This window comes from Electrona antarctica, assembly GCF_951216825.1.
Source record: "Electrona antarctica genome assembly, chromosome: 14".
NCBI lineage: Eukaryota > Metazoa > Chordata > Actinopteri > Myctophiformes > Myctophidae > Electrona > Electrona antarctica.
Genome location: NC_136795.1, coordinates 964,511 through 989,187, shown reverse-complemented (window position 1 = coordinate 989,187; position 24,677 = coordinate 964,511). Strand labels below are relative to the sequence as shown.

At 45.1% G+C, this 24,677-nt stretch overlaps 2 protein-coding genes across 2 annotated transcripts in view; both read left to right on the top strand.

The window, feature by feature from the left end:
* Positions 1 to 24,677, top strand: part of LOC306936382 (uncharacterized protein) — a gene marked incomplete at its 5' end in the record, with an annotated part of 450,465 nt that overhangs the window by 194,023 nt on the left and 231,765 nt on the right. The gene's annotated exons all lie outside the window — the stretch shown is intronic.
* LOC306936203 (tripartite motif-containing protein 16-like) lies at positions 11,517 to 22,722 on the top strand (the record flags this gene model as incomplete). Its single annotated transcript, XM_079519696.1, has 3 exons — positions 11,517 to 11,772; positions 12,457 to 14,171; positions 22,570 to 22,722. The coding sequence occupies exons 1-3, from the start codon at positions 11,523 to 11,525 to the stop codon at positions 22,720 to 22,722; spliced, it is 2,118 nt and encodes a 705-aa protein (XP_079375822.1). The 5' UTR covers positions 11,517 to 11,522.

Here is a 24,677-nt window from a genome sequence, read left to right as displayed (position 1 = left end):
TTTGGTGGGTAGATCTTGCCGAGCTGGTCATTTTGAAAGTAGCTCTCAAGTCAAAAAGTGTGGGCACCCCTGATGTATCGTATCGTTGATTCGTTTTGCAATGAAAATTATCGGTATCGAATCGTTTTGCTATGCAAATAACCGATTGTATCAATACTACATTTTTGTGCATGGTATTTAGCCATTTTTAGAAGATAAAAGAAATAGGGGATTTAATTACTTAGTTTAAAATACTGTCAATGTATTTTAAATAGTTACTGTATCGATTTAAAATCATTGAATTGCCTTTTATTTTGAAAACCCCGCAAGATTCTGGTTGCTGGGGGTCCCTGCCTCAACATATTTTCAGATGGGGGTCCCTGCCTCAACATATTTTCAGCTGGGGGGTCCCTCCCTCAGCATATTTTCAGCTGGGGGTCCCTGCCTCAACATATTTTCAGCTGTGGGGTCCATGCCTCAACATATTTTCAGCTGGGGGGTCCCTGCCTCAACATATTTTCAGCTGGGGGGTCCCTGCCTCAACATATTTTCAGCTGGGGGGTCCCTGCCTCAACATATTTTCAGCTGTGGGGTCCCTGCCTCAACATATTTTCAGCTGGGGGGTCCCTGCCTCAACATATTTTCAGCTGGGGGGTCCCTGCCTCAACATATTTTCAGCTGGGGGGTCCCTGCCTCAACATATTTTCAGCTGGGGGGTCCCTGCCTCAACATATTTTCAGCTGGGGGGTCCCTGCCTCAACATATTTGCAGCTGTGGGGTCCCTGCCTCAACATATTTTCAGCTGGGGGGTCCCTGCCTCAACATATTTTCAGCTGGGGGGTCCCTGCCTCAACATTTTTTCAGCTGGGGGGTCCCTGCCTCAACATATTTTCAGCTGGGGGGTCCCTGCCTCAATATATGTTCAGATGGGGGTCCCTGCCTCAATATATGTTCAGATGGGGGTCCCTGCCTCAACATATGTTCAGATGGGGGGTCCCTGCCTCAACATATGTTCAGCTGGGGGTCCCTGCCTCAACATATGTTCAGCTGGGGGTCCCTGCCTCAACATATGTTCAGCTGGGCGTCCCTGCCTCAACATATGTTCAGATGGGGGTCCCTGCCTCAACATATGTTCAGATGGGGGTCTACGGCCACAGACAATGTGGGGGTCCTTGACGTGTAAATGTTTCAGAACCACTGGCATATAGGCTTTAGTTGATGTATTTAGCCCATTCTGAACGGGAACCCCTTTTGGTGTTTTAACTAAGCATTATGTTATACTTTAGCTATTGAAAAATAGCAGATCTACAAGCTCGTAGCGCGCCATTATTCTTCTTTGACTGTATTATATTATCATTTAGCATTAATTAAAGTAACGTGTGATTCCTTCATTCTGTGCAGCCACACACAGTTTTGTAAATAAAAAATCACACCCGTGTGAAGAGAGGGGCGCTCTTATCATGTATACATCATGAATCATCTCATATACTGGCCAATCAGAATGCCTGTTGCCATAAATGTACGTCATAGTTGGTGGACATTTGACCTAATTTCTCCTTTCATTGTCGATGGCAAATATGAGACGTGTGGGGACAAGGTGACGTGGATTTCACCTTCATTGTCAATGGCATTTAATGTTTGTGTTTGGACATTTTGTTGGGACAAAAGCTGTAGGGGGTGCATACTTAGTTTAGACTAGTCATTGGTTAAGGTTAGGTTTAGGTGTGCTGCCCCGTGGGAGGTTAGGTTAGGGTGAGGGTTTGAGATAGATTGTAGTTGTAGGACTAATGACTGGTCCCTCAAAAACAGTTTTTAAATGCATGTTGTGGTTCCTCTAACACAGCGCTACTCAACCCGCGGCCCATGTCTGTGCGGCTCGCCCGCCATGGTCAAAAATATTGTTGTTGTGCTTTCAGTGTGGAAAAGTCATTTCTAGCATTTCTAACCACACGATGCGATACCGAGTGAGCAACAGAGAGCGGACTGACAACAAGTGGGCGTGTTGTTGTCGATGTAGCCCCATATGTGCCCTCTCCCTACGCTCATTCTGTAGCTCCGAGATGAGGTCACAGAAAGGGCCCCTCCCACCCCGTTCAGAGACGGCGCATGTTTCCACAATTCCCCATTTCTTACCCTTTTCTAAACAATATATCAAAAACGTGAAGTGGCTTTCAGGGTTTACACTAATTCAACGTCAACAACGGCAAAGAAAATCCAACTTTAAACGGTTACACGAGCGTCTAGCGGTTGTTTAGCATGTTTTTCAAGGAAGTTGAAAAGCTTTAGCGCCTCCCCGGAGCCTCCCCTGGTCGAAAATGTCCAACTGACTTCAGTTCACTCGACATGCCCGCGCACACGCACCAATCCCTTGATAAACATGGAAGCGGCTGACTAAACCAACCGCTGTAACGCTCGTAAACGTTTAAAGTTGGATTTTCTTTGACGTTGTTGACGTTGAATTAGTGTAAACCCTGAAAGCCACTTCACGTTTTTGATATATTGTTTAGAAAAGGGTAAGAAATGGGGAATTGTGGAAACATGCGCCGTCTCTGAACGGGGTGGGAGGGGCCCTTTCTGTGACCTCATCTCGGAGCTACAGAATGAGCGTAGGGAGAGGGCACATATGGGGCTATTGTCGATGTACAAGTCCACAACAGCACAGCTGCAGCATATGCATCCACGACGCGTTGAGCAGAACAGATCGGCTCGAGTTCGGTAAGTGCTTTGTGCAGAAGAAGATCCTCCTGGCTTGTTTCGGATCAAAGTAAACTACCGGTATGTGTGTGAAAGTCCCTTCAAGTTCTGAACAATGGGAATTATCAAGTCAAAACAGCACAACGCTCTCAGTGACAACAAGCACCATGCATGCGCGCGACTGTGTGCACACAGCAGAACCTCCATATACGAGCCAAGACCACCCGAGTGACGAAAATGCAGACTGAGTCAAGTGTCACATTAAGTAAGAAATCCCTGCTTCTCTCTCTCTCTGTCTCTCTCTCTCTTTCTCCCTCTGTCTCTCTCCCTCTCTCTCTCTCTGTCTCTCTCTCTCTCTCTCTGTCTCTCTCTCTCTCTCCCTCTGTCTCTCTCCCTCTCTCTCTGTCTCTCTCTCTCCTGCTTCCTCTTTAACAGATGTCGCCCAAATCAAACCTGATTTAGCTGATTTATAAAACTATTTGTTTTAATTTGTAAGCAGTAATTAGTAAAGCGTGACTGAATGTCACTGGAAACCAAAAAAATCACACCCGTGTGAACTGAGTGGTGTAAGGTCTTATATAGACTGATCAACTGTGGTCTGACATAATGTCTGACGTAATGAAATCACACCCGTGTGAACTGGGTGACCATAGCAACCATGCTCATTTTTTGGTACGAACAGACACGTAAACTAACAAAGGTACGAACAGACACGTAAACTAACAAAGCCAGTTGTAGGAGTGGTTTACACCACTCAAAAATAGAACAAATATATGTTTGTTTCCAAAACTGTAATTTATAGGTATGTTATTTGTACCAGTCCATGAGACTGTGATATGGGTTATTCATTTCAGTAGTATTGGCATCTTTGGTCTACCTCTGATATTTGTTTTATTTGCAACAGTAATCTGTTCATGTTCTCTTCACATTTTGTGAATAAAAGCCTCCATCTTGTAACTTAATTTCATTATTAATCATTCATCCTTGTCATGACAACCTTCTGTTCAATAGAGGCTATGCGCATGACATCATCATCATACCCGGAAGTTATGCGGGAAAGCCTACTGAGTGACAAAAAACTACTTTCTGGGCTTGACAGCCCATACATCCTACCAGAAAAGTCAGATCTAGGCAGTTTTCTGTGTGTTTCCTCAATTCTTGAGTGGTGCAAACCACTCCAACAACCAGCTTTGTCTGTTTGTGTCTATGTATGTGTACCTGTACCTGTACGTACCTGTACGTGGGACCCAAAAAAATGAGCATGGTTACTATGGTCACTGACATTACGTCAGACCACAGCTGATCAGGCTATATAAGACCTTGCACCACTCAGTTCACACGGGTGTGATTTTTAGACTACCACTGACTAAAAAAAATCCAATACAGGACCAACATTATTTGGGCTTGCGGCCCTTGGACATTTGGTGTTTAGCCGAGTGGCCCCTGAGCGGCCCCTGAGCCATCTTAAGTTGAGTAGCCCCGCTTTAAAAGCTTGATGGCCATTCTTGTCGTAGGCTGCTCAGAGGTTGCTTGAGCAGCCTTCCTGGTGGGTGGGCATGGCAAATGACCATATATGGCAGACCAACAAGTATTGTGGTAAGACGTTTGTGCCCCTGTACCAATAAAGGTGGCAGTGCGCTCAGACCACTCCGTTCCCTCACAGAGTGGTGTTTTATGTTGGGAATGTTTCGCTGTTCCGTGCATCTCAAAGACTCTCCCAGAAGGCATCATGCTGCTGTCGTTGCCGTGGGAGACGAAGTGTATTCCTTCGGCGGGTACGGCGCTGTGAAGTCCACGAACGCCAAGGCCAGACGTCGTCACATCAGTGTCCTCATCTTCAACACGGTGACTTTACGCTGGAGGAAGTCGAACCCGGCGAGCCCTGGAGGTGGAGAACATCTCCACTCGGTTCCGTCCAGGCGCATGGGCTACACAGCTGTGCTGGTAGGAGATACCGTCTACCTCTGGGGAGGGAAGCCTTACTGCAACGTGCTTTATGGATTCGATGTGGACGCCCAGAGGTGGTCCACACCACAGGTCTCTGGACCTGTTCCAGAGATGAGGTACGAGCACTCAGCCTGTGCCTTAGAGAAGGTCATGTTTATCTACGGAGGATGGACCCAGCAGGATACACCCGCTAACGGCATGCACAAGTTGGACACCACCTCGATGGTCTGGTCTGTAATTTACACCACAGGATCTCAGCCATATCTGTCATCACACTCTTCCACCATCATTGGGACAAAGATATTTGTATTTGGGCCCTACAACAGCGTCAAAGTGTTTGACACGAAGACCAAACACTGGCTGGAATCACAGTGGGCTGATACGTGCTCTGTTCCAGACCACACGTATCATTCAGCCTTTGCCTACAATGGAGAGCTGTACACATTTGGTGGCTGTAACCGGGATGGTAGCATCGGTGATCTGTGGAAATTCAGTCTAGAGACCTTCTCCTGGAACTGGAAGTACATCCAGCCAAAGGACTATGGCTGGTCTCCAGGGATTATGCACTCATGCATGGTGGGAGATCGAATTATCACATTTGGCCGGTACAATAACCTGTACATCTTGGACTTAAGTCTTAGATGTAGCCTGAAGACCTTATGCAAGCTGGTAGTTATTCAGTACGGTCTGGATCAGTCTGACCTCCCACACAATGTCAGGTGGGAACTGAAAGCATCTTGGACTTAAGTCTTAGATGTAGCCTGAAGACCTTATGCAAGCTGGAAGTTATTCAGTACGGTCTGGATCAGTCTGACCTCCCACACAATGTCAGGTGGGAACTGAAAGCATCTTGGACTTAAGTCTTAGATGTAGCCTGAAGACCTTATGCAAGCTGGCAGTTATTCAGTACGGTCTGGATCAGTCTGACCTCCCACACAATGTCAGGTGGGAACTGAAAGCATCTTGGACTTAAGTCTTAGATGTAGCCTGAAGACCTTATGCAAGCTGGCAGTTATTCAGTACGGTCTGGATCAGTCTGACCTCCCACACAATGTCAGGTGGGAACTGAAAGCATCTTGGACTTAAGTCTTAGATGTAGCCTGAAGACCTTATGCAAGCTGGAAGTTATTCAGTACGGTCTGGATCAGTCTGACCTCCCACACAATGTCAGGTGGGAACTGAAAGCATCTTGGACTTAAGTCTTAGATGTAGCCTGAAGACCTTATGCAAGCTGGCAGTTATTCAGTACGGTCTGGATCAGTCTGACCTCCCACACAATGTCAGGTGGGAACTGAAAGCATCTTGGACTTAAGTCTTAGATGTAGCCTGAAGACCTTATGCAAGCTGGCAGTTATTCAGTACGGTCTGGATCAGTCTGACCTCCCACACAATGTCAGGTGGGAACTGAAAGCATCTTGGACTTAAGTCTTAGATGTAGCCTGAAGACCTTATGCAAGCTGGCAGTTATTCAGTACGGTCTGGATCAGTCTGACCTCCCACACAATGTCAGGTGGGAACTGAAAGCATCTTGGACTTAAGTCTTAGATGTAGCCTGAAGACCTTATGCAAGCTGGCAGTTATTCAGTACGGTCTGGATCAGTCTGACCTCCCACACAATGTCAGGTGGGAACTGAAAGCATCTTGGACTTAAGTCTTAGATGTAGCCTGAAGACCTTATGCAAGCTGGCAGTTATTCAGTACGGTCTGGATCAGTCTGACCTCCCACACAATGTCAGGTGGGAACTGAAAGCATCTTGGACTTAAGTCTTAGATGTAGCCTGAAGACCTTATGCAAGCTGGCAGTTATTCAGTACGGTCTGGATCAGTCTGACCTCCCACACAATGTCAGGTGGGAACTGAAAGCATCTTGGACTTAAGTCTTAGATGTAGCCTGAAGACCTTATGCAAGCTGGCAGTTATTCAGTACGGTCTGGATCAGTCTGACCTCCCACACAATGTCAGGTGGGAACTGAAAGCATCTTGGACTTAAGTCTTAGATGTAGCCTGAAGACCTTATGCAAGCTGGCAGTTATTCAGTACGGTCTGGATCAGTCTGACCTCCCACACAATGTCAGGTGGGAACTGAAAGCATCTTGGACTTAAGTCTTAGATGTAGCCTGAAGACCTTATGCAAGCTGGCAGTTATTCAGTACGGTCTGGATCAGTCTGACCTCCCACACAATGTCAGGTGGGAACTGAAAGCATCTTGGACTTAAGTCTTAGATGTAGCCTGAAGACCTTATGCAAGCTGGCAGTTATTCAGTACGGTCTGGATCAGTCTGACCTCCCACACAATGTCAGGTGGGAACTGAAAGCATCTTGGACTTAAGTCTTAGATGTAGCCTGAAGACCTTATGCAAGCTGGCAGTTATTCAGTACGGTCTGGATCAGTCTGACCTCCCACACAATGTCAGGTGGGAACTGAAAGCAAGTGTAACTAGAAAAAATGCCCCTCGGGTCTTTGTTGGCAATTGGATGATTTGAGGCATTTTGTTCCAAAAATGGGTTTTGCAAAAATCCAACAGTTGGTGGCGCTATAACAGGCCAATGTGAAAAGGGTGGGATATATTACTCAGCCTAGGAAAGTGCATGAAAGATTTCACATAAAGTGCACGCTGCGTTCATGATTTGAGGCTTTGTTCAAAATGGGCCAATCCTGCAAACTTTGAAAGGCAATTATAGCAAATTAGGATGGAATATGAAATATCGGACAGATCCGTCTTGAGCACATGACTGTAGAGATACTGTGTAACGACTTGCGGGAGTTTTGAACAGAATCTGGAGGAGTAATATAAAAAAAATTGTTTTGCAAAAGTTGGCCTACAGGTGGCGCTATAAAAGGCAGATGTGAAAAATGCAGCTCAAAGGTTTGTCCTTGGCCTCTAGGGAGTGTGCGTGCAACGTTTCAAGCAGATCGTTGCAGTTATAGGTAAATTAAATCACACCAGTGTGAAATGAGGGGCGCTATATATACATATTTTATGACGTAAGTATCAAATCAAAACAAACATGGACAAAACAGACATTAAACTGTCTGTGTCAATGGCGTTTTTAATGTTTTTTTTTAAGGAAAAACAAACATTAAAGCTGTATACAGGAGGGGCTAGCGCCACTCAAAAACAAAATCATTTTTTTTGAGGGGCGCTAGACCTAACCTGACTCCGCCAGATGGGGCAGCAGAGAGTAGGGATCAAGGCCGTTTGGTGGCCGGTGCATCGACTGCCTGAGAGTTCCCAGATGGGAGCAGGAGGGGGGGAACCCAGTGTACTCTCTGCTGCCCCACCTGGCGGAGTCAGGTTACGCTAGCCCCTCCTATATCCAGCTTTTCGTGCCAACACGTGTCACATTTTCCATTGACTATGAAAGGATAATTTATGTCATATGTAGGCATGTAACGATATATCGGTGGCCGAACGGATTGCGGAGCGGTCTTGATACCGGAAGGTCGCCAGTTCGAATCAGCGGTCCGACACGTTAAAATTACCACCGCTGAAGTGCCCTTGAACAAGGCATTGAACCACTACGATGAAATGTTCTATGAGCAGGGCCTGGCTGGAAACAAGTTCTTGAGCTTAGCCCAGATACCCTGGGTAAATATAGTAATCATATATATCGATATTAATCCCGACGATATTAATCGATTCATTTAAATTAAAAAATCGATTTAAAAAAAAAAAAAAAAATGTGATGTGAAATGTGAGCTTTAGTCATATTCCATCATATTCAAGTGCTTTTGGAGAGAAATGATAGTCACTTTCAGTAGTAGAGCACTGTAGAGGGGAGCTGTGTGTGTCTGTGTCTGTGCCCAGGTGATGATGGTCGTTGATGCTCATCAAGGAAGGCAATTATGTTTCTGCACTGTCAAAAGTAATGCTACTTTTTTGCAATGTAGTTAAATAAAAAATCTCAGGGGGGAAGATAAATTATATCAAATTAAAAAAACAGTAATTTTTCTTTAAAATATATATATTTTTTAATATCGTGAAAAATCGTATCGTGAACCTCATATCGTGATACGAATCGTATCGTGAGTTGAGTGAATCGTTACATGCCTAGTCATATGTGGACGAGCAAATCGGCTATTTTGTCCTAGCGCAAACATTAAATGCCATTGACAATGAATGGAGAATTTACGTCATAATATCTGTGTCTGAGCAAATTGGCTTTTCAAACACAGTGCAACTGTTTTAATTCAGCTCGGGGCCACAAAAGTTCAGTTGTCATCTTACATGATCATGGTGAAAAGATGTGTTTTTTAAAACGTATCATGGCTAAAATATAACATAAGTTAACAAATTAATTCATGAAGTATATTATTTTTTTTATTGGATGATGTACAACGACAAGAGCGCCCCTCACTTCACATGTGTGTGATTGTCTTTAATGAAAAACTGTAATTGGAAAAAGCATGCCTCCCTCATTCATTACAAAGATAATATCAGTCACCAGAAGCAGAGAAATGTGTTTTCAATGAGTAACATTCAGACAATATCAGTCACCAGAAGCGGGTAGCCTGGTTTTGAACAAAATGCCTCAAATCATGAACGCAGTCAGTGTCCAATTGCTGTGAAACTTTTTTTCAAAATGAACAAAAAACATAAAACGTGTTTATATTACTCCTACACGTTTTGTCCAACATCACAAACGTTCCTAACCTGCCAGAGACCTGTGCACTTTTTCTAGTTACTTGCACAAGCACAGCGCGCAAGTACTTGTTTCGCAGGACGATGCTTATACGCACCGTCCCAGCAAATTACGTAATGACTACTTGTGCCTGATACGGCAGTGGTGCCAGACTACATACATGTATACATAGGAGCATTACCTCTAATAGGCCTATCTCACTGCCCCCTTTCCACGCCCACTTCCGGTAGATAGTGGTGTCATTTAACATTAGGCATTTACACTTTTTTTCTCTGGAGAATCTAAGTACATTTCCTAATGTTAAAATGTCAAAGACCGATAATAATATGAAGAAAACACAATGGTATAACAACTCAAATAAGTAGAATAAACCTTACCTTTACAAAACGGTAGTTTGTGGCTTGTGAAAATACCTCTTTTAACATGGAAGCCTATGGACCGCAAAAAGAATAACACCACTATCTCCAAAAGGGGGCGGGGAAATGCTGTGAGATAGGCCTATCCTCCCGACACTAAAACATATTGTCATTACGTCACCATCGAAAACCAATTACACTCTGGCATTGGGACCTTTAATCCACATCTTTATTACGTCATCATTGAGAGCTAGCATATGACGCCAGTTATACCCTGACGTCATATGCTGGGACGGTGCATACGCATCAAAAGTAACCACAGTATACCACTAATCAACTTACAAATTACATGAGGCATTTCCTGTAATCCACCCGACATTGATCGAGATATACGTTACCATCGAAGGCATTGCGTCCTATAATCCACATCTTTATTACGTCATCATTGAGAGCTAGATATACCAGTTATACCCTGACGTCATATGCTGGGACGGTGCATACGCATCAAAAGTAACCACAGTATCCCGCTAATCAATTTACAAATTACATATACATATACATAGAGGCATTTCCTTTAATCCACCTGACACTGATCGAGATATACGTCACCATCGAAGGCATTGGGTCCTTTAATCCACATCTTTATTACGATATACTTCATAATACCACTTTTTTACGTGTAAAAAAAGTAAGTACGTAGCAAATAGCTAAACCTAATAATTCAATATTTCAATCATTCTTTCAAAGAGAAGCTGATATTTGACAGTTTGTAGCGGTCGACAGTACTTGCGCGCTCTGCTTGCGCACTAGTTGTGTGCAACAAGCAAGTAGGCACTCGAGAGAGTGCAGTTCTAGTTTTCTTCTGTTTTCTGAAGAAAAAATATATATTTTAAGAAGGTGACGACGTACAATACCACAAATCTACTGCAACATATTAACGAGTAGCACGTCATCCTGACACTTTGATAATAAAAAAAAATAAGTTTTTTGTTGTATCAAGATTGGATTGTGATTTATTTTTATTTTTAAACAATATTACATTATTATAGACAACATTTTTAATAACATGCCACGGACATGTTTGTCCATGTACGGACATGTTGACGCCTGGTTCTTATATTACCATCACTTTCCCCAAATACATAGCCTATGCCACTCAAAGTGGAGTTTTTGAGGGGAGCAAGCCCCTCCTATGCGCAGCTTTGTGTGCGTGCGCGCGTGCACGCACACCACGGAAATTGACTGAGCATGCAATGTGTTGTGATGCATGACGATAAGAACGGCGAGCGCCCCTCACTTCACACGAGTGTGATTTTCTTTTCCCCATTAAAATGGAGATTATTATATCAAATGCATTTTGACGACTATAGTTCACATTGTTGCGATGAGATAGTGTTGGGCGTTTGTTCTCTCTGAGCTTTTAATTGTAACGTCTATTTTGTTTCTTTCCTTCCTGCTGTTGTGAGCTCTGCTCTCTCTCAGCGTGTCTCCCAAACTGACTGTGGATCACAGCTACAGTGTGGGTCTATCGAGGGGCGGGGCTTAGTGCTGTGAGCTGCCATTGGCCTGTTTAGGTTTAAGGGGTGTGTGTGTGTGTGTGTGTGTGTGTGTGTGTGTGTGTGTGTGTGTGTGTGTGTGTGTGTGTGTGGCTGAGGAATAATACTGACTCATGTTTCAACAGGGTGGAAACATTTTATACCAGTGAATCATTTGTGAATCACAACATGCGCACACACACACACACACAGGACGAACCGCCCATGTCATGTGATTTCTGAGGAAATGCAACCAAAGTCCAAACTAAACTCCTCTGATCAGTCAGTAGCCTCGGAGACCCAGACGTTTTATTTCCTGGAAGAAAGAAAGTCAGTCAGAGTCTAAGATAGAGTAAGTGTTACTAAAATGGCGCAGCAGGGAGTTCAACTGGATCAGGAACAGTTCTGCTGTTCTATCTGTCTGGATCTACTGAAGGATCCAGTGACTGTTCCCTGTGGACACAGCTACTGCAGGACGTGTATCGAGGGATACTGGAACCAGGACGATCAGAGAGGAAGATACAGCTGTCCTCAATGCAGACACGCCTTCATCCCAAGACCTGTTCTGAAGAGAAACACCATGTTGGCTGAGGTGGTGGAGAGCCTGAAGAAGACAGGTGAGACCTTTACGTTATCTTAAGAATAAAGCTCACTGTCTGTCACATATACATTTACTATAAACCAATAAAGAGATGCAACGTCTTAGTACATTTTATATTAAAGGGTAACAACTAGGGATGTCCCGATACACCTTTTCCATTCCCAATCCGATCCCGATGATACCGATACCAGAGAATAATATTTATAATAATAAAAGGAAGAAAATTACTTATTTTATCTCATGTTGTTAATAGCAGACTCCACACTCAAATGTGCACTTGCAGTTTAGGCTACTCGAAAGCAAACTCCACATGCCCCAACATTTTATTTACCTGGCATAGTGTCAACCCCTTACCCCTGTGTCAGAGAGGTGGTTAAACTGGCATATTCGGCGATACCGATTTGACCCGATATGACCAAAAAAGGGCCGATATCGATGCTTTTCGGATATTGAAACAGTATCGGGACATCTCTAGTAACAACAAGGTCATGTTGCAGGCTATCTTCAGGGGGAAAATATGTCAGACAAACATAATATGGTAAGATAAATGGTAACAAAAACAATAGTTATCAGGCAGTGCATGGAGACATTATGGCTCCTATAGGCTACACCAAATATGAGTATACAGGCACATACAATTTGTTTTATTTTTATTTTTTTTATCAGATTGATAAATCATTATGTATGAATCTATCAACAGAACTCCAAGCTGCTCCTCCTGATCACTGCTACGCTGGACCTGGAGATGTGGCCTGTGATTTCTGCACTGGGAGGAGACTGGAAGCTGTGAAGACTTGTCTTCAGTGTCTGGTCTCTTACTGTGACACTCACATCCAGCCTCACTATCAGTCTCCTGCCTTTAAGAAACACAAACTGGTCAAAGCCTCCAGCAAGCTTCAGGAAAACATCTGCACTCGTCACAACAAGGTGAATGACCTTTTCTGCCGCACCGATCAGCAGTGTATCTGTTCTCTGTGCTCCGTGGAAGAACACAAAGGTCACGATACGACCTCAGCCGCAGCAGAACGGACTGAGAGACAGAAAGAGATTGATACGACTCTGCAGAACATCCAGCAGAGCATCCAGGAGAGAGAGAAGGACGTGAAGGTGCTTCGCCAGGAGGTGGAGTCCATCAAGCACTATGCTGACATAGCAGTGGAAGACAGCGACGCCATCTTTACTGAGCTCATCTCTTCCATGGAGAGAAGACGATCTGAGGTGAGCCAGCTGATCAGAGACCAGCAGGAACGTCAAGTGAGTCGTGCTGAAGAACTGAGGATGCGTGTGGAGCAGGAGGTCACTGAACTGAGGAGGAGACATGCTGAGCTGGAGCAGCTCTCACTTACAGAGGATCACATCCGTTTTCTACAGCGTTACACCTCCTCCCTCTCAACGATCAGTGAATCTACACACCCAGTCAGCAGCAGCGATGTCCGTCCTCTGAGATACTTTGAAGATGTTACTGTGGCTGTGTCCAAGATGAGGGACAAACTAGAGGACATTCTTACAGAGGAAGGGACACATGTCTCAGAGACAGTGAACAGAGAGGATGTTTTACTGTCATCACTGTCATTGTCAACAGCGTCAGAACCCAACACCAGAGCTGACAAACTAGAGGACAGTCTTACAGAGGAAGGGACCAACGTCTCAGAGACAGTGACCAGAGGGAAGAAATCAAAAAGGAAGAACAAAAAGGTTCACAGGGTCCAAGCAGTACTGTCAACACCAGCACAACCCAAGACCAGAGCTGAGTTCTTGCATTATTCACGTCCGATCACACTGGATCCAAACACAGCAAATCAATACCTGTCTCTGTCTAATGGCAACAGAAAAGTAACAGTGATGGACAAACCACAACCATATCCTGATCACCCAGATAGATTCACTGGCGTGTGGCAGGTTCTGAGTAGAGAGGCTCTGACTGGACGCTGTTACTGGGAGGTAGAGTTGAGTGGATACCGTGCTCGTATAGCAGTCTCACATGAAGATAACAGCAGAACAGGGTCTGATCGCGAATGTGGATTTGGATCCAATGATAAATCGTGGTCTTTAGGATGTACCAAAAAAGGCTATAGCTTCATACACAGAGGTATTAAAACTGACATCCCAGGCCGTGTGTCCTCCAGAGTAGGAGTGTACCTGGACCACAGTGCAGGTACTCTGTCCTTCTACAGTGTGTCTGACGACACCATGACTGTCCTTCACACAGTCCACACCACGTTCACACACAACCTCCGTGCTGGACTTTGGCTTTATTCATCACCTGGAGACAGTGCTGAGTTGTGTGACCTGGAGCAGCTCTCACTCACAGAGGATTGCATCTATATTGAATCTATAAACCCATTCAGCCACGATATCCTGAGACACGTTGGATACATTGCAGATGAGACTGTGGCCAATGAGCCTGTGTCCAATGTGAGAAGAGATTACAGAAGTACACAGGGTGTTACACTGGAAGGGAGAAGCTGTTCTGTTTGTTGATTCAATGATGACCAAGTACTTTAACTCCAAGGCTTCTTTATTCAATCAAACAGGTATACAAATGTTTGTCCTTGACATGAACTCAATCTGATCTGACTTCCTGTCTCTGTGTGCCCTTATATGGATTTTACTACTGACACTGACACCACAGACACTGACACCTTGTGGTTAAAGATAATAGATAATGATCATGATCATCGCATCCCCCTTTCTGACAGTGGATGTCCTCCAACCACCTCAAGCTGAACAAGACAAGACAAGACTGAGCTTCTCTTCTTCCCAGCTAAGTCCTGCCCTATGCGGGAGCTAACTTTTTCCGTAGACAACGCCCTGGTAACGTCTGTCCCAACAGCCAGGAACCTTGGTGTTGTCCTGGACAGTCAGCTCTCGTTTAAAACTCACATCACAGCTGTCACTCGATCCTGTAGGTTCACACTCTATAACATACGAACAACGAATTAGACCGTTCCTCACCCAGGAATCAGCCCAGCTCCTAATCCAGACAACAGTCTTGTCAAAATTCTCACATGTCTCCCCCCTGCTCCGCTCCCTGCACTGGCTCCCGGTCGCTGCCCGCACAGAATACAAAACTTTGATGCTGGCATTCAAAGCAACCAAAGGTATGGCTCCCCCATATCTTGCAAGCATGATTGAACCCTACAAACCCTCCCGCGCACTCAGATCAGCCAACGCAGGAAAGCTGGAAGTACCCTCACTAAAAACGCTGGGACAACGCTCCACACGTCCCAAACTCTTCTCCCTTATGGCACTTCCCGTTGCAATCAGAACTGCAGCATCACTCCCAATCTTCCGCCGTAGTCTGAAAACCCACCTTTTCAGACTCCATCATGGCCCATAGCACTTATCCTACCCCCTTATATAGCACTTTTTAGACTTATATAGCATTTGAAACAGACTTATAGCATGTCATGTAGACAGCACAATAATTGCATTGTATGTAGTCATAGCACTTCATAGTACATATGTATAGCATAGTATAGTATATATGTATACTTTATATGTATAGTTTCATTACTTGCGCAAGCAGAGCGTGCAAGTAATGTTATCAGTCAGGTGCTATGATGCGTATGTCCGGGGCCAGCATATGTTATGACGTCATATGCTGGCACGAAGCTGACCGTGCAGGTATGTTTTCCGTCATGCTACGAAGCATATGTCCCATGACGTGATGAAGATATGTACCAATGTCCCTTAGAATGCATATGATATGATGTCATATGCTGGCCCCGGACATACGGAAGCAGACCGTGGAGGTATGTTTTCCGCAGATGTCCCATGACGTGATGAAGATTATGTACCAATGCCAGGGTATAATTGGTTTACGTTGGTGACGTAATGATGATATGTTTCAGTGTCAGGGACATACGCATCGAACCACCCGAGTAACCACATTATACCACTAATCACTCAGAAATGACATATACATACATATAGACATATACACATATATAGACATAATGAGCATATGACGTGATGAATATATGTACCAATGCCAGGGTATAATTGTTTATCGATTGTGACGTAACGATGACATGTTTCAGTGTCGGGTGGACTAAAGCTAATGACCCTATGTATACATGTATGTAATCTGACACCACTGCCATAACAGGCATAAGTAATCATTACCATAATACTACTACTACTAAAATACTACTTTTTCTCCTACAAAAGCAAGGTAGGCCTACGTAGCAAATAGCTAAACCTAATAATTCAATATTGCAAACGTTCTTTCACAGAGAGGCTGAGATTTGAAAGTTTGTAGCGGTCTACAGTACTTGCACGCTCTGCTTGCGCACTAGTAGGCCTACTTGTGTGCAACAAGCAAGTAGGCACTCGACAGAGTGCAGTTCTAGTTCTAGTGCAGTTCTAGTATATATGTTTTAGTTACGTTCTTATAGCTTACGCATGTTTCATGATAAATGCATTTTATATATGTGATGTATTCCCATGCTTTTTTTTTGCCTAATGTAAATCGCTCTGGATTAATAGTGTCTGCTAAATGCCTAAATTGTAAAATTTCTGTGAAATATCCAATAATGCTATTTATCTCTAAGCACATCACAAGGCAACAATAATCATAGAGTAAGTATAAAACGAATACACTTAGGTAGTCAGCATAAATGATAATTTTACTTTCTTTTCCTGCAAAAGGGTTGTGTATGTGTATCTGTGATAGGTGGAGAGATGGACTTAGGCCCCATTTACACTGGCAGACACATCTAGCCTGAATCAGATCTGTGCCACATCAAGATTGAAATCTGATTGGTTTAAATGGTCACATGACTCATTTAAACAAATCAGATTCCAATCTGGATGTGGCACAGATCTGATTCAGGCTGGATTTGGCTGCCAGTGTAAATGGGGCCTCAGACTCACTCGGTGCTTCAGAGAGCTCCTCAACAGTCTCTGGTGTTTTAAGAAGACTGCGGCAATTGCGTCTGAAGATCTGTCCTTCCTCTGTCCTCACAGTGAACGATCGTGGAGCTACTTTTGAAGAACAGTGGCTTTTGTTTTCCATCCACCAGGCTCTTCAATCCTAAGTGTCATTGCTTGACAGTGGTGGAAGCTGTTTTGCTGCTCTGTCATAGAATGACTTCTGCTTCATCTTTTGTTGTAGTAGCTTCTGCTCCAGTTTCAGTTCCAGATGTTTATTTGGCTTTGAGATGCATGGCAGTGTGGTACGAAGCTTTCTGTTGTTCAGCAGCTCAGCAGGTGACAGGCAGCAGCGTTCTGTTGTTCAGCAGCTCAGCAGGTGACAGTCCGCATTCAAGTGGTGTTGCTCTGTAGGTGAGTAAAGCTAGGTAAGGGTCTGAGTCACTGTCAGCAGCTTTCTTCAGCAGTTGCTTTAGAATGTGGACTCCCTTTTCAGCTTTCCAATTTGACTGTGCATACAGAGGACTAGATGTAACGTGCTTGAAGTCATACTGTTCTGCAAATCTCTGCCACTCCTTGCTATTGAAACAAGGTCCGTTAGGTATCCCTTGTCTGGAAAAGATTGATTTTACATGCGATATGACACAGCTTGATGATGTGTTTGAGAGTAATGCCATTTCAGGGAAGTTGGAGTATGTAGTAGTCAATGGCCACAAGATAATCTTTCCCCTTCAGATGAAACAAGTCCATTCCTACTTTCTGCCATGGTATTGTTGGCACATCCGCTAGCACCATAGGCTCTTTGGTTTGGTCACATCCGCTAGCACCATAGGCTCTTTGGTTTGTTGGCACATCCGCTAGCACCATAGGCTCTTTGGTTTGGTCACATCCGCTAGCACCATAGGCTCTTTGGTTTGGTCACATCCGCTAGCACCATAGGCTCTTTGGTTTGTTGGCACATCCGCTAGCACCATAGGCTCTTTGGTTTGGTCACATCCGCTAGCACCATAGGCTCTTTGGTTTGGTCACATCCGCTAGCACCATAGGCTCTTTGGTTTGGTCACATCCGCTAGCACCATAGGCTCTTTGGTTTGTTGGCACATCCGCTAGCACCATAGGCTCTTTGGTTTGTTGGCACATCCGCTAGCACCATAGGCTCTTTGGTTTGGTCACATCCGCTAGCACCATAGGCTCTTTGGTTTGGTCACATCCGCTAGCACCATAGGCTCTTTGGTTTGGGCACATCCGCTAGCACCATAGGCTCTTTGGTTTGTTGGCACATCCGCTAGCACCATAGGCTCTTTGGTTTAGTCACATCCGCTAGCACCATAGGCTCTTTGGTTTGGTCACATCCGCTAGCACCATAGGCTCTTTGGTTTGGGCACATCCGCTAGCACCATAGGCTCTTTGGTTTGTTGGCACATCCGCTAGCACCATAGGCTCTTTGGTTTGGGCACATCCGCTAGCACCATAGGCTCTTTGGTTTGTTGGCACATCCGCTAGCACCATAGGCTCTTTGGTTTGGGCACATCCGCTAGCACCATAGGCTCTTTGGTTTGGGCACATCCGCTAGCACCATAGGCTCTTTGGTTTGCTTGTTTCGATGTTTCTGGCATCTTTCACATCTGCTGATCATTCTCTCCATGTCTTTGTTAATTCCAGGCCAGTACACTGTGCCTCTCGCCCTTCTTTTACATTAATTCCAGGCCAGTACACTGTGCCTCTCGCCCTTCTTTTACATTAATTCCAGGCCAGTACACTGTGCCTCTCGCCCTTCTTTTACATTAATTCCAGGCCAGTACACTGTGCCTCTCGCCCTTCTTTTACATTAATTCCAGGCCAGTACACTGTGCCTCTCGCCCTTCTTTTACATTAATTCCAGGCCAGTACACTGTGCCTCTCGCCCTTCTTTTACATTAATTCCAGGCCAGTACACTGTGCCTCTCGCCCTTCTTTTACATTAATTCCAGGCCAGTACACTGTGCCTCTCGCCCTTCTTTTACATTAATTCCAGGCCAGTACACTGTGCCTCTCGCCCTTCTTTTACATTAATTCCAGGCCAGTACACTGTGCCTCTCGCCCTTCTTTTACATTAATTCCAGGCCAGTACACTGTGCCTCTCGCCCTTCTTTTACATTAATTCCAGGCCAGTACACTGTGCCTCTCGCCCTTCTTTTACATTAATTCCAGGCCAGTACACTGTGCCTCTCGCCCTTCTTTTACATTAATTCCAGGCCAGTACACTGTGCCTCTCGCCCTTCTTTTACATTAATTCCAGGCCAGTACACTGTGCCTCTCGCCCTTCTTTTACATTAATTCCAGGCCAGTACACTGTGCCTCTCGCCCTTCTTTTACATTAATTCCAGGCCAGTACACTGTGCCTCTCGCCCTTCTTTTACATTAATTCCAGGCCAGTACACTGTGCCTCTCGCCCTTCTTTTACATTAATTCCAGGCCAGTACACTGTGCCTCTCGCCCTTCTTTTACATTAATTCCAGGCCAGTACACTGTGCCTCTCGCCCTTCTTTTACATTAATTCCAGGCCAGTACACTGTGCCTCTCGCCCTTCTTTTACATTAATTCCAGGCCAGTACACTGTGCCTCTCGCCCTTCTTTTACATTAATTCCAGGCCAGTACACTGTGCCTCTCGCCCTTCTTTTACATTAATTCCAGGCCAGTACACTGTGCCTCTCGCCCTTCTTTTACATTAATTCCAGGCCAGTACACTGTGCCTCTCGCCCTTCTTTTACATTAATTCCAGGCCAGTACACTGTGCCTCTCGCCCTTCTTTTACATTAATTCCAGGCCAGTACACTGTGCCTCTCGCCCTTCTTTTACATTAATTCCAGGCCAGTACACTGTGCCTCTCGCCCTTCTTTTACATTAATTCCAGGCCAGTACACTGTGCCTCTCGCCCTTCTTTTACATTAATTCCAGGCCAGTACACTGTGCCTCTCGCCCTTCTTTTACATTAATTCCAGGCCAGTACACTGTGCCTCTCGCCCTTCTTTTACATTAATTCCAGGCCAGTACACTGTGCCTCTCGCCCTTCTTTTACATTAATTCCAGGCCAGTACACTGTGCCTCTCGCCCTTCTTTTACATTAATTCCAGGCCAGTACACTGTGCCTCTCGCCCTTCTTTTACATTAATTCCAGGCCAGTACACTGTGCCTCTCGCCCTTCTTTTACATTAATTCCAGGCCAGTACACTGTGCCTCTCGCCCTTCTTTTACATTAATTCCAGGCCAGTACACTGTGCCTCTCGCCCTTCTTTTACATTAATTCCAGGCCAGTACACTGTGCCTCTCGCCCTTCTTTTACATTAATTCCAGGCCAGTACACTGTGCCTCTCGCCCTTCTTTTACATTAATTCCAGGCCAGTACACTGTGCCTCTCGCCCTTCTTTTACATTAATTCCAGGCCAGTACACTGTGCCTCTCGCCCTTCTTTTACATTAATTCCAGGCCAGTACACTGTGCCTCTCGCCCTTCTTTTACATTAATTCCAGGCCAGTACACTGTGCCTCTCGCCCTTCTTTTACATTAATTCCAGGCCAGTACACTGTGCCTCTCGCCCTTCTTTTACATTAATTCCAGGCCAGTACACTGTGCCTCTCGCCCTTCTTTTACATTAATTCCAGGCCAGTACACTGTGCCTCTCGCCCTTCTTTTACATTAATTCCAGGCCAGTACACTGTGCCTCTCGCCCTTCTTTTACATTAATTCCAGGCCAGTACACTGTGCCTCTCGCCCTTCTTTTACATTAATTCCAGGCCAGTACACTGTGCCTCTCGCCCTTCTTTTACATTAATTCCAGGCCAGTACACTGTGCCTCTCGCCCTTCTTTTACATTAATTCCAGGCCAGTACACTGTGCCTCTCGCCCTTCTTTTACATTAATTCCAGGCCAGTACACTGTGCCTCTCGCCCTTCTTTTACATTAATTCCAGGCCAGTACACTGTGCCTCTCGCCCTTCTTTTACATTAATTCCAGGCCAGTACACTGTGCCTCTCGCCCTTCTTTTACATTAATTCCAGGCCAGTACACTGTGCCTCTCGCCCTTCTTTTACATTAATTCCAGGCCAGTACACTGTGCCTCTCGCCCTTCTTTTACATTAATTCCAGGCCAGTACACTGTGCCTCTCGCCCTTCTTTTACATTAATTCCAGGCCAGTACACTGTGCCTCTCGCCCTTCTTTTACATTAATTCCAGGCCAGTACACTGTGCCTCTCGCCCTTCTTTTACATTAATTCCAGGCCAGTACACTGTGCCTCTCGCCCTTCTTTTACATTAATTCCAGGCCAGTACACTGTGCCTCTCGCCCTTCTTTTACATTAATTCCAGGCCAGTACACTGTGCCTCTCGCCCTTCTTTTACATTAATTCCAGGCCAGTACACTGTGCCTCTCGCCCTTCTTTTACATTAATTCCAGGCCAGTACACTGTGCCTCTCGCCCTTCTTTTACATTAATTCCAGGCCAGTACACTGTGCCTCTCGCCCTTCTTTTACATTAATTCCAGGCCAGTACACTGTGCCTCTCGCCCTTCTTTTACATTAATTCCAGGCCAGTACACTGTGCCTCTCGCCCTTCTTTTACATTAATTCCAGGCCAGTACACTGTGCCTCTCGCCCTTCTTTTACATTAATTCCAGGCCAGTACACTGTGCCTCTCGCCCTTCTTTTACATTAATTCCAGGCCAGTACACTGTGCCTCTCGCCCTTCTTTTACATTAATTCCAGGCCAGTACACTGTGCCTCTCGCCCTTCTTTTACATTAATTCCAGGCCAGTACACTGTGCCTCTCGCCCTTCTTTTACATTAATTCCAGGCCAGTACACTGTGCCTCTCGCCCTTCTTTTACATTAATTCCAGGCCAGTACACTGTGCCTCTCGCCCTTCTTTTACATTAATTCCAGGCCAGTACACTGTGCCTCTCGCCCTTCTTTTACATTAATTCCAGGCCAGTACACTGTGCCTCTCGCCCTTCTTTTACATTAATTCCAGGCCAGTACACTGTGCCTCTCGCCCTTCTTTTACATTAATTCCAGGCCAGTACACTGTGCCTCTCGCCCTTCTTTTACATTAATTCCAGGCCAGTACACTGTGCCTCTCGCCCTTCTTTTACATTAATTCCAGGCCAGTACACTGTGCCTCTCGCCCTTCTTTTACATTAATTCCAGGCCAGTACACTGTGCCTCTCGCCCTTCTTTTACATTAATTCCAGGCCAGTACACTGTGCCTCTCGCCCTTCTTTTACATTAATTCCAGGCCAGTACACTGTGCCTCTCGCCCTTCTTTTACATTAATTCCAGGCCAGTACACTGTGCCTCTCGCCCTTCTTTTACATTAATTCCAGGCCAGTACACTGTGCCTCTCGCCCTTCTTTTACATTAATTCCAGGCCAGTACACTGTGCCTCTCGCCCTTCTTTTACATTAATTCCAGGCCAGTACACTGTGCCTCTCGCCCTTCTTTTACATTAATTCCAGGCCAGTACACTGTGCCTCTCGCCCTTCTTTTACATTTCTCGACACCGAGATGACCTTCATGGATTCTCTGTAGCATATAGTCTTAAATTGTGTGGAATGACTCCACCATGGCCCGTAGCACTTGCCCTAGCCTAGCCCCTTAGATAGCACATTATGTAGACTTAGATAGTATTTTAAACAGACTTATAGCTTGTTACGTAGACAGCTCTAGAATTGCACTTCATGCAGTCATAGCACTTTATAGTACACATAATATATTATATAGTATAGTATGTATAGTTAACATAGATACTCCACTGTTACGTTCTTAGTTTAGGCATGATTCATGATAACTACTTTTTATATATGTGATGTATGCCATGCTTTTGTTATTACTTAATGTAAGTCGCTCTGGATTAAGAGCGTCTGCTAAATTGTAAATTGTAATGACAACTCTGTTTTGTTTCAGCACCAGTCCATCAACAACACTGAGCTCACCTCTGACGTGGTAGAACAGTGGGCAGGAACCTACAGGCCATCCATTCTGCATGTTCTCCATGACACGCTGCAGCTCTGTGTCTTTTACTGTTTCAACAGCTATCTCCATGGACTTCTTGTCTGACGCTGGACGTGCAGCAGAAATTATGTTCACATGGCATTGAACATCTTCATCTGTTGTACTCTCACACCTCCTTGTGGGTGCTCGTGAGAGCGCGTCGGCAAGTATCAGGTGCTTTCCTGGTGTGTATATACCAGCTCAAAATCATATCTCTGCAACTTCATCATGAGACGTTGAATTCTTGGTGACATGTCATTTAAGTTATTTTTGATAATCGCTACTAGGGTAGCCCATATATGTAGCTGTGAAACTTCTCTAGACCAAACACCAAGCCCAAGCACTCTTTTTCTATTTGAGCATATCTGCATTCAGTCTCTGTCATGGTTCTGGATGCATATGCCAATACTTATTACAATTTAAAACATACAAATACAATAGGCAGCTCTTTACCTCGAATTAAGAGGGCCACACTAGGCCTTGACGTCAGTGCTCTGGTCCATAAACGCAGCATGACACCGAACCGGAGCTGAAGGGCGCAGCATGCAGTCGCCATACGAGGCCATGACTCGAGGCGCCATGCCACTGAACCATCAGCAGCTAATGGCAGACAAGGCCTTAAGCCTACGACATGTGGGGGGAAGAAGCAGCCTATCCCAGGGAATCTGGGATTCCCACTGTCAATGCCTGCCCTGCAAGATTTAAGGAACATTCATATTTTGCTCAAAACTTACATTTATCAACCACATGAAACCGTGCATACTGCATACCATCAATGAGTCTCTTGTTGCACCTAGACCCAACACACCACCAGGCATACCATCAATGAGTCTCTTGTTGCACCTAGACCCAACACACCACCAGGCAACCACAACAAGACCTAGACCCTAGACCTAGACCTAGACCTAGACCCAACACACCACCTAGACCCAACACACCACCTAGACCCACCCAGACCCACCTAGACCCAACACACCACCAGGCAACCACAACAAGCCTAGCCTGGCTAATAAGCCAGACCGAATCAGCCGTTGGCAAAAAAAATTACGGTCTGGAGAGGCTCAATTGTACGCCCATTTCCTACACCAGAGAACTGGTGTGGCCAATCGGGACACGGTATGCAATATGGGCGGGCTTTGGTACAGTGACATTCAATGCTTGAGCCCTTTGACTGACAGTAGCTCTGACCAATTGCGTCAAAGAGAAAATGTTTGAACCTGCCCCCCGGGAAACAAGATCCATACACAGCATCTCCAGACTCAAATACCACACAACAGTGTGATTTGAGTCTGGCTTATTAGCCAGGCTACAACAAGCCAGCCAGCTACTCTGATGGCCGGGTGTGGCTCCCCTGTATTCAGTAGGCATGCCACGGTATACCGAATTTCGGTAATACCGCGACAGGAAAAGCCACGGTGTTGATACCGTGAGATTTCCGAGCTGACGGTATTTTAATACAGCGTCGGTGGGCGGCGCATGCTGCGCATATGCAGTGCAACTCCACTCGCAGACTAAGGCAAAACATTTATTTTCACCACACAGCTGCAGTAGATTGAAAAGTTGCTTCCTACCTTTGAGTTAGTGTTGCTGAAAGACACCCAGATCCAATTGTATATTCCATATTTCCATATGTAGCCTACTATGTGTGAAGTTGTGAACTGTCAACACGGCACACAGAGTTGTGATCATGCGCAGTTGAGATTACGCACTAGCTCTGCTGCAGCGTGCAGGGTACAAAACGGCCATTAGGGGGAGCCATAACAGTGAAATACAGTGGGGAATAGTGTAATCAGTATAGGGTACAGTCAAACACATGTCCAAAGGGATCACTGAAAAAAGTCCTTGCAGTCTTGTTTCCATTCAGGTCCTGGGTAATCAATTCATAATCATGACAAGTCACATGACAAATAACAAAATTGAAATTATCATAAAAGGTAAATACAAAATAATATATGTAGGCCTACAGGTTGGGGAACAAAGAAGGGCTTATAAGGAGGTAGGGGTAGTCACTATACATAGGT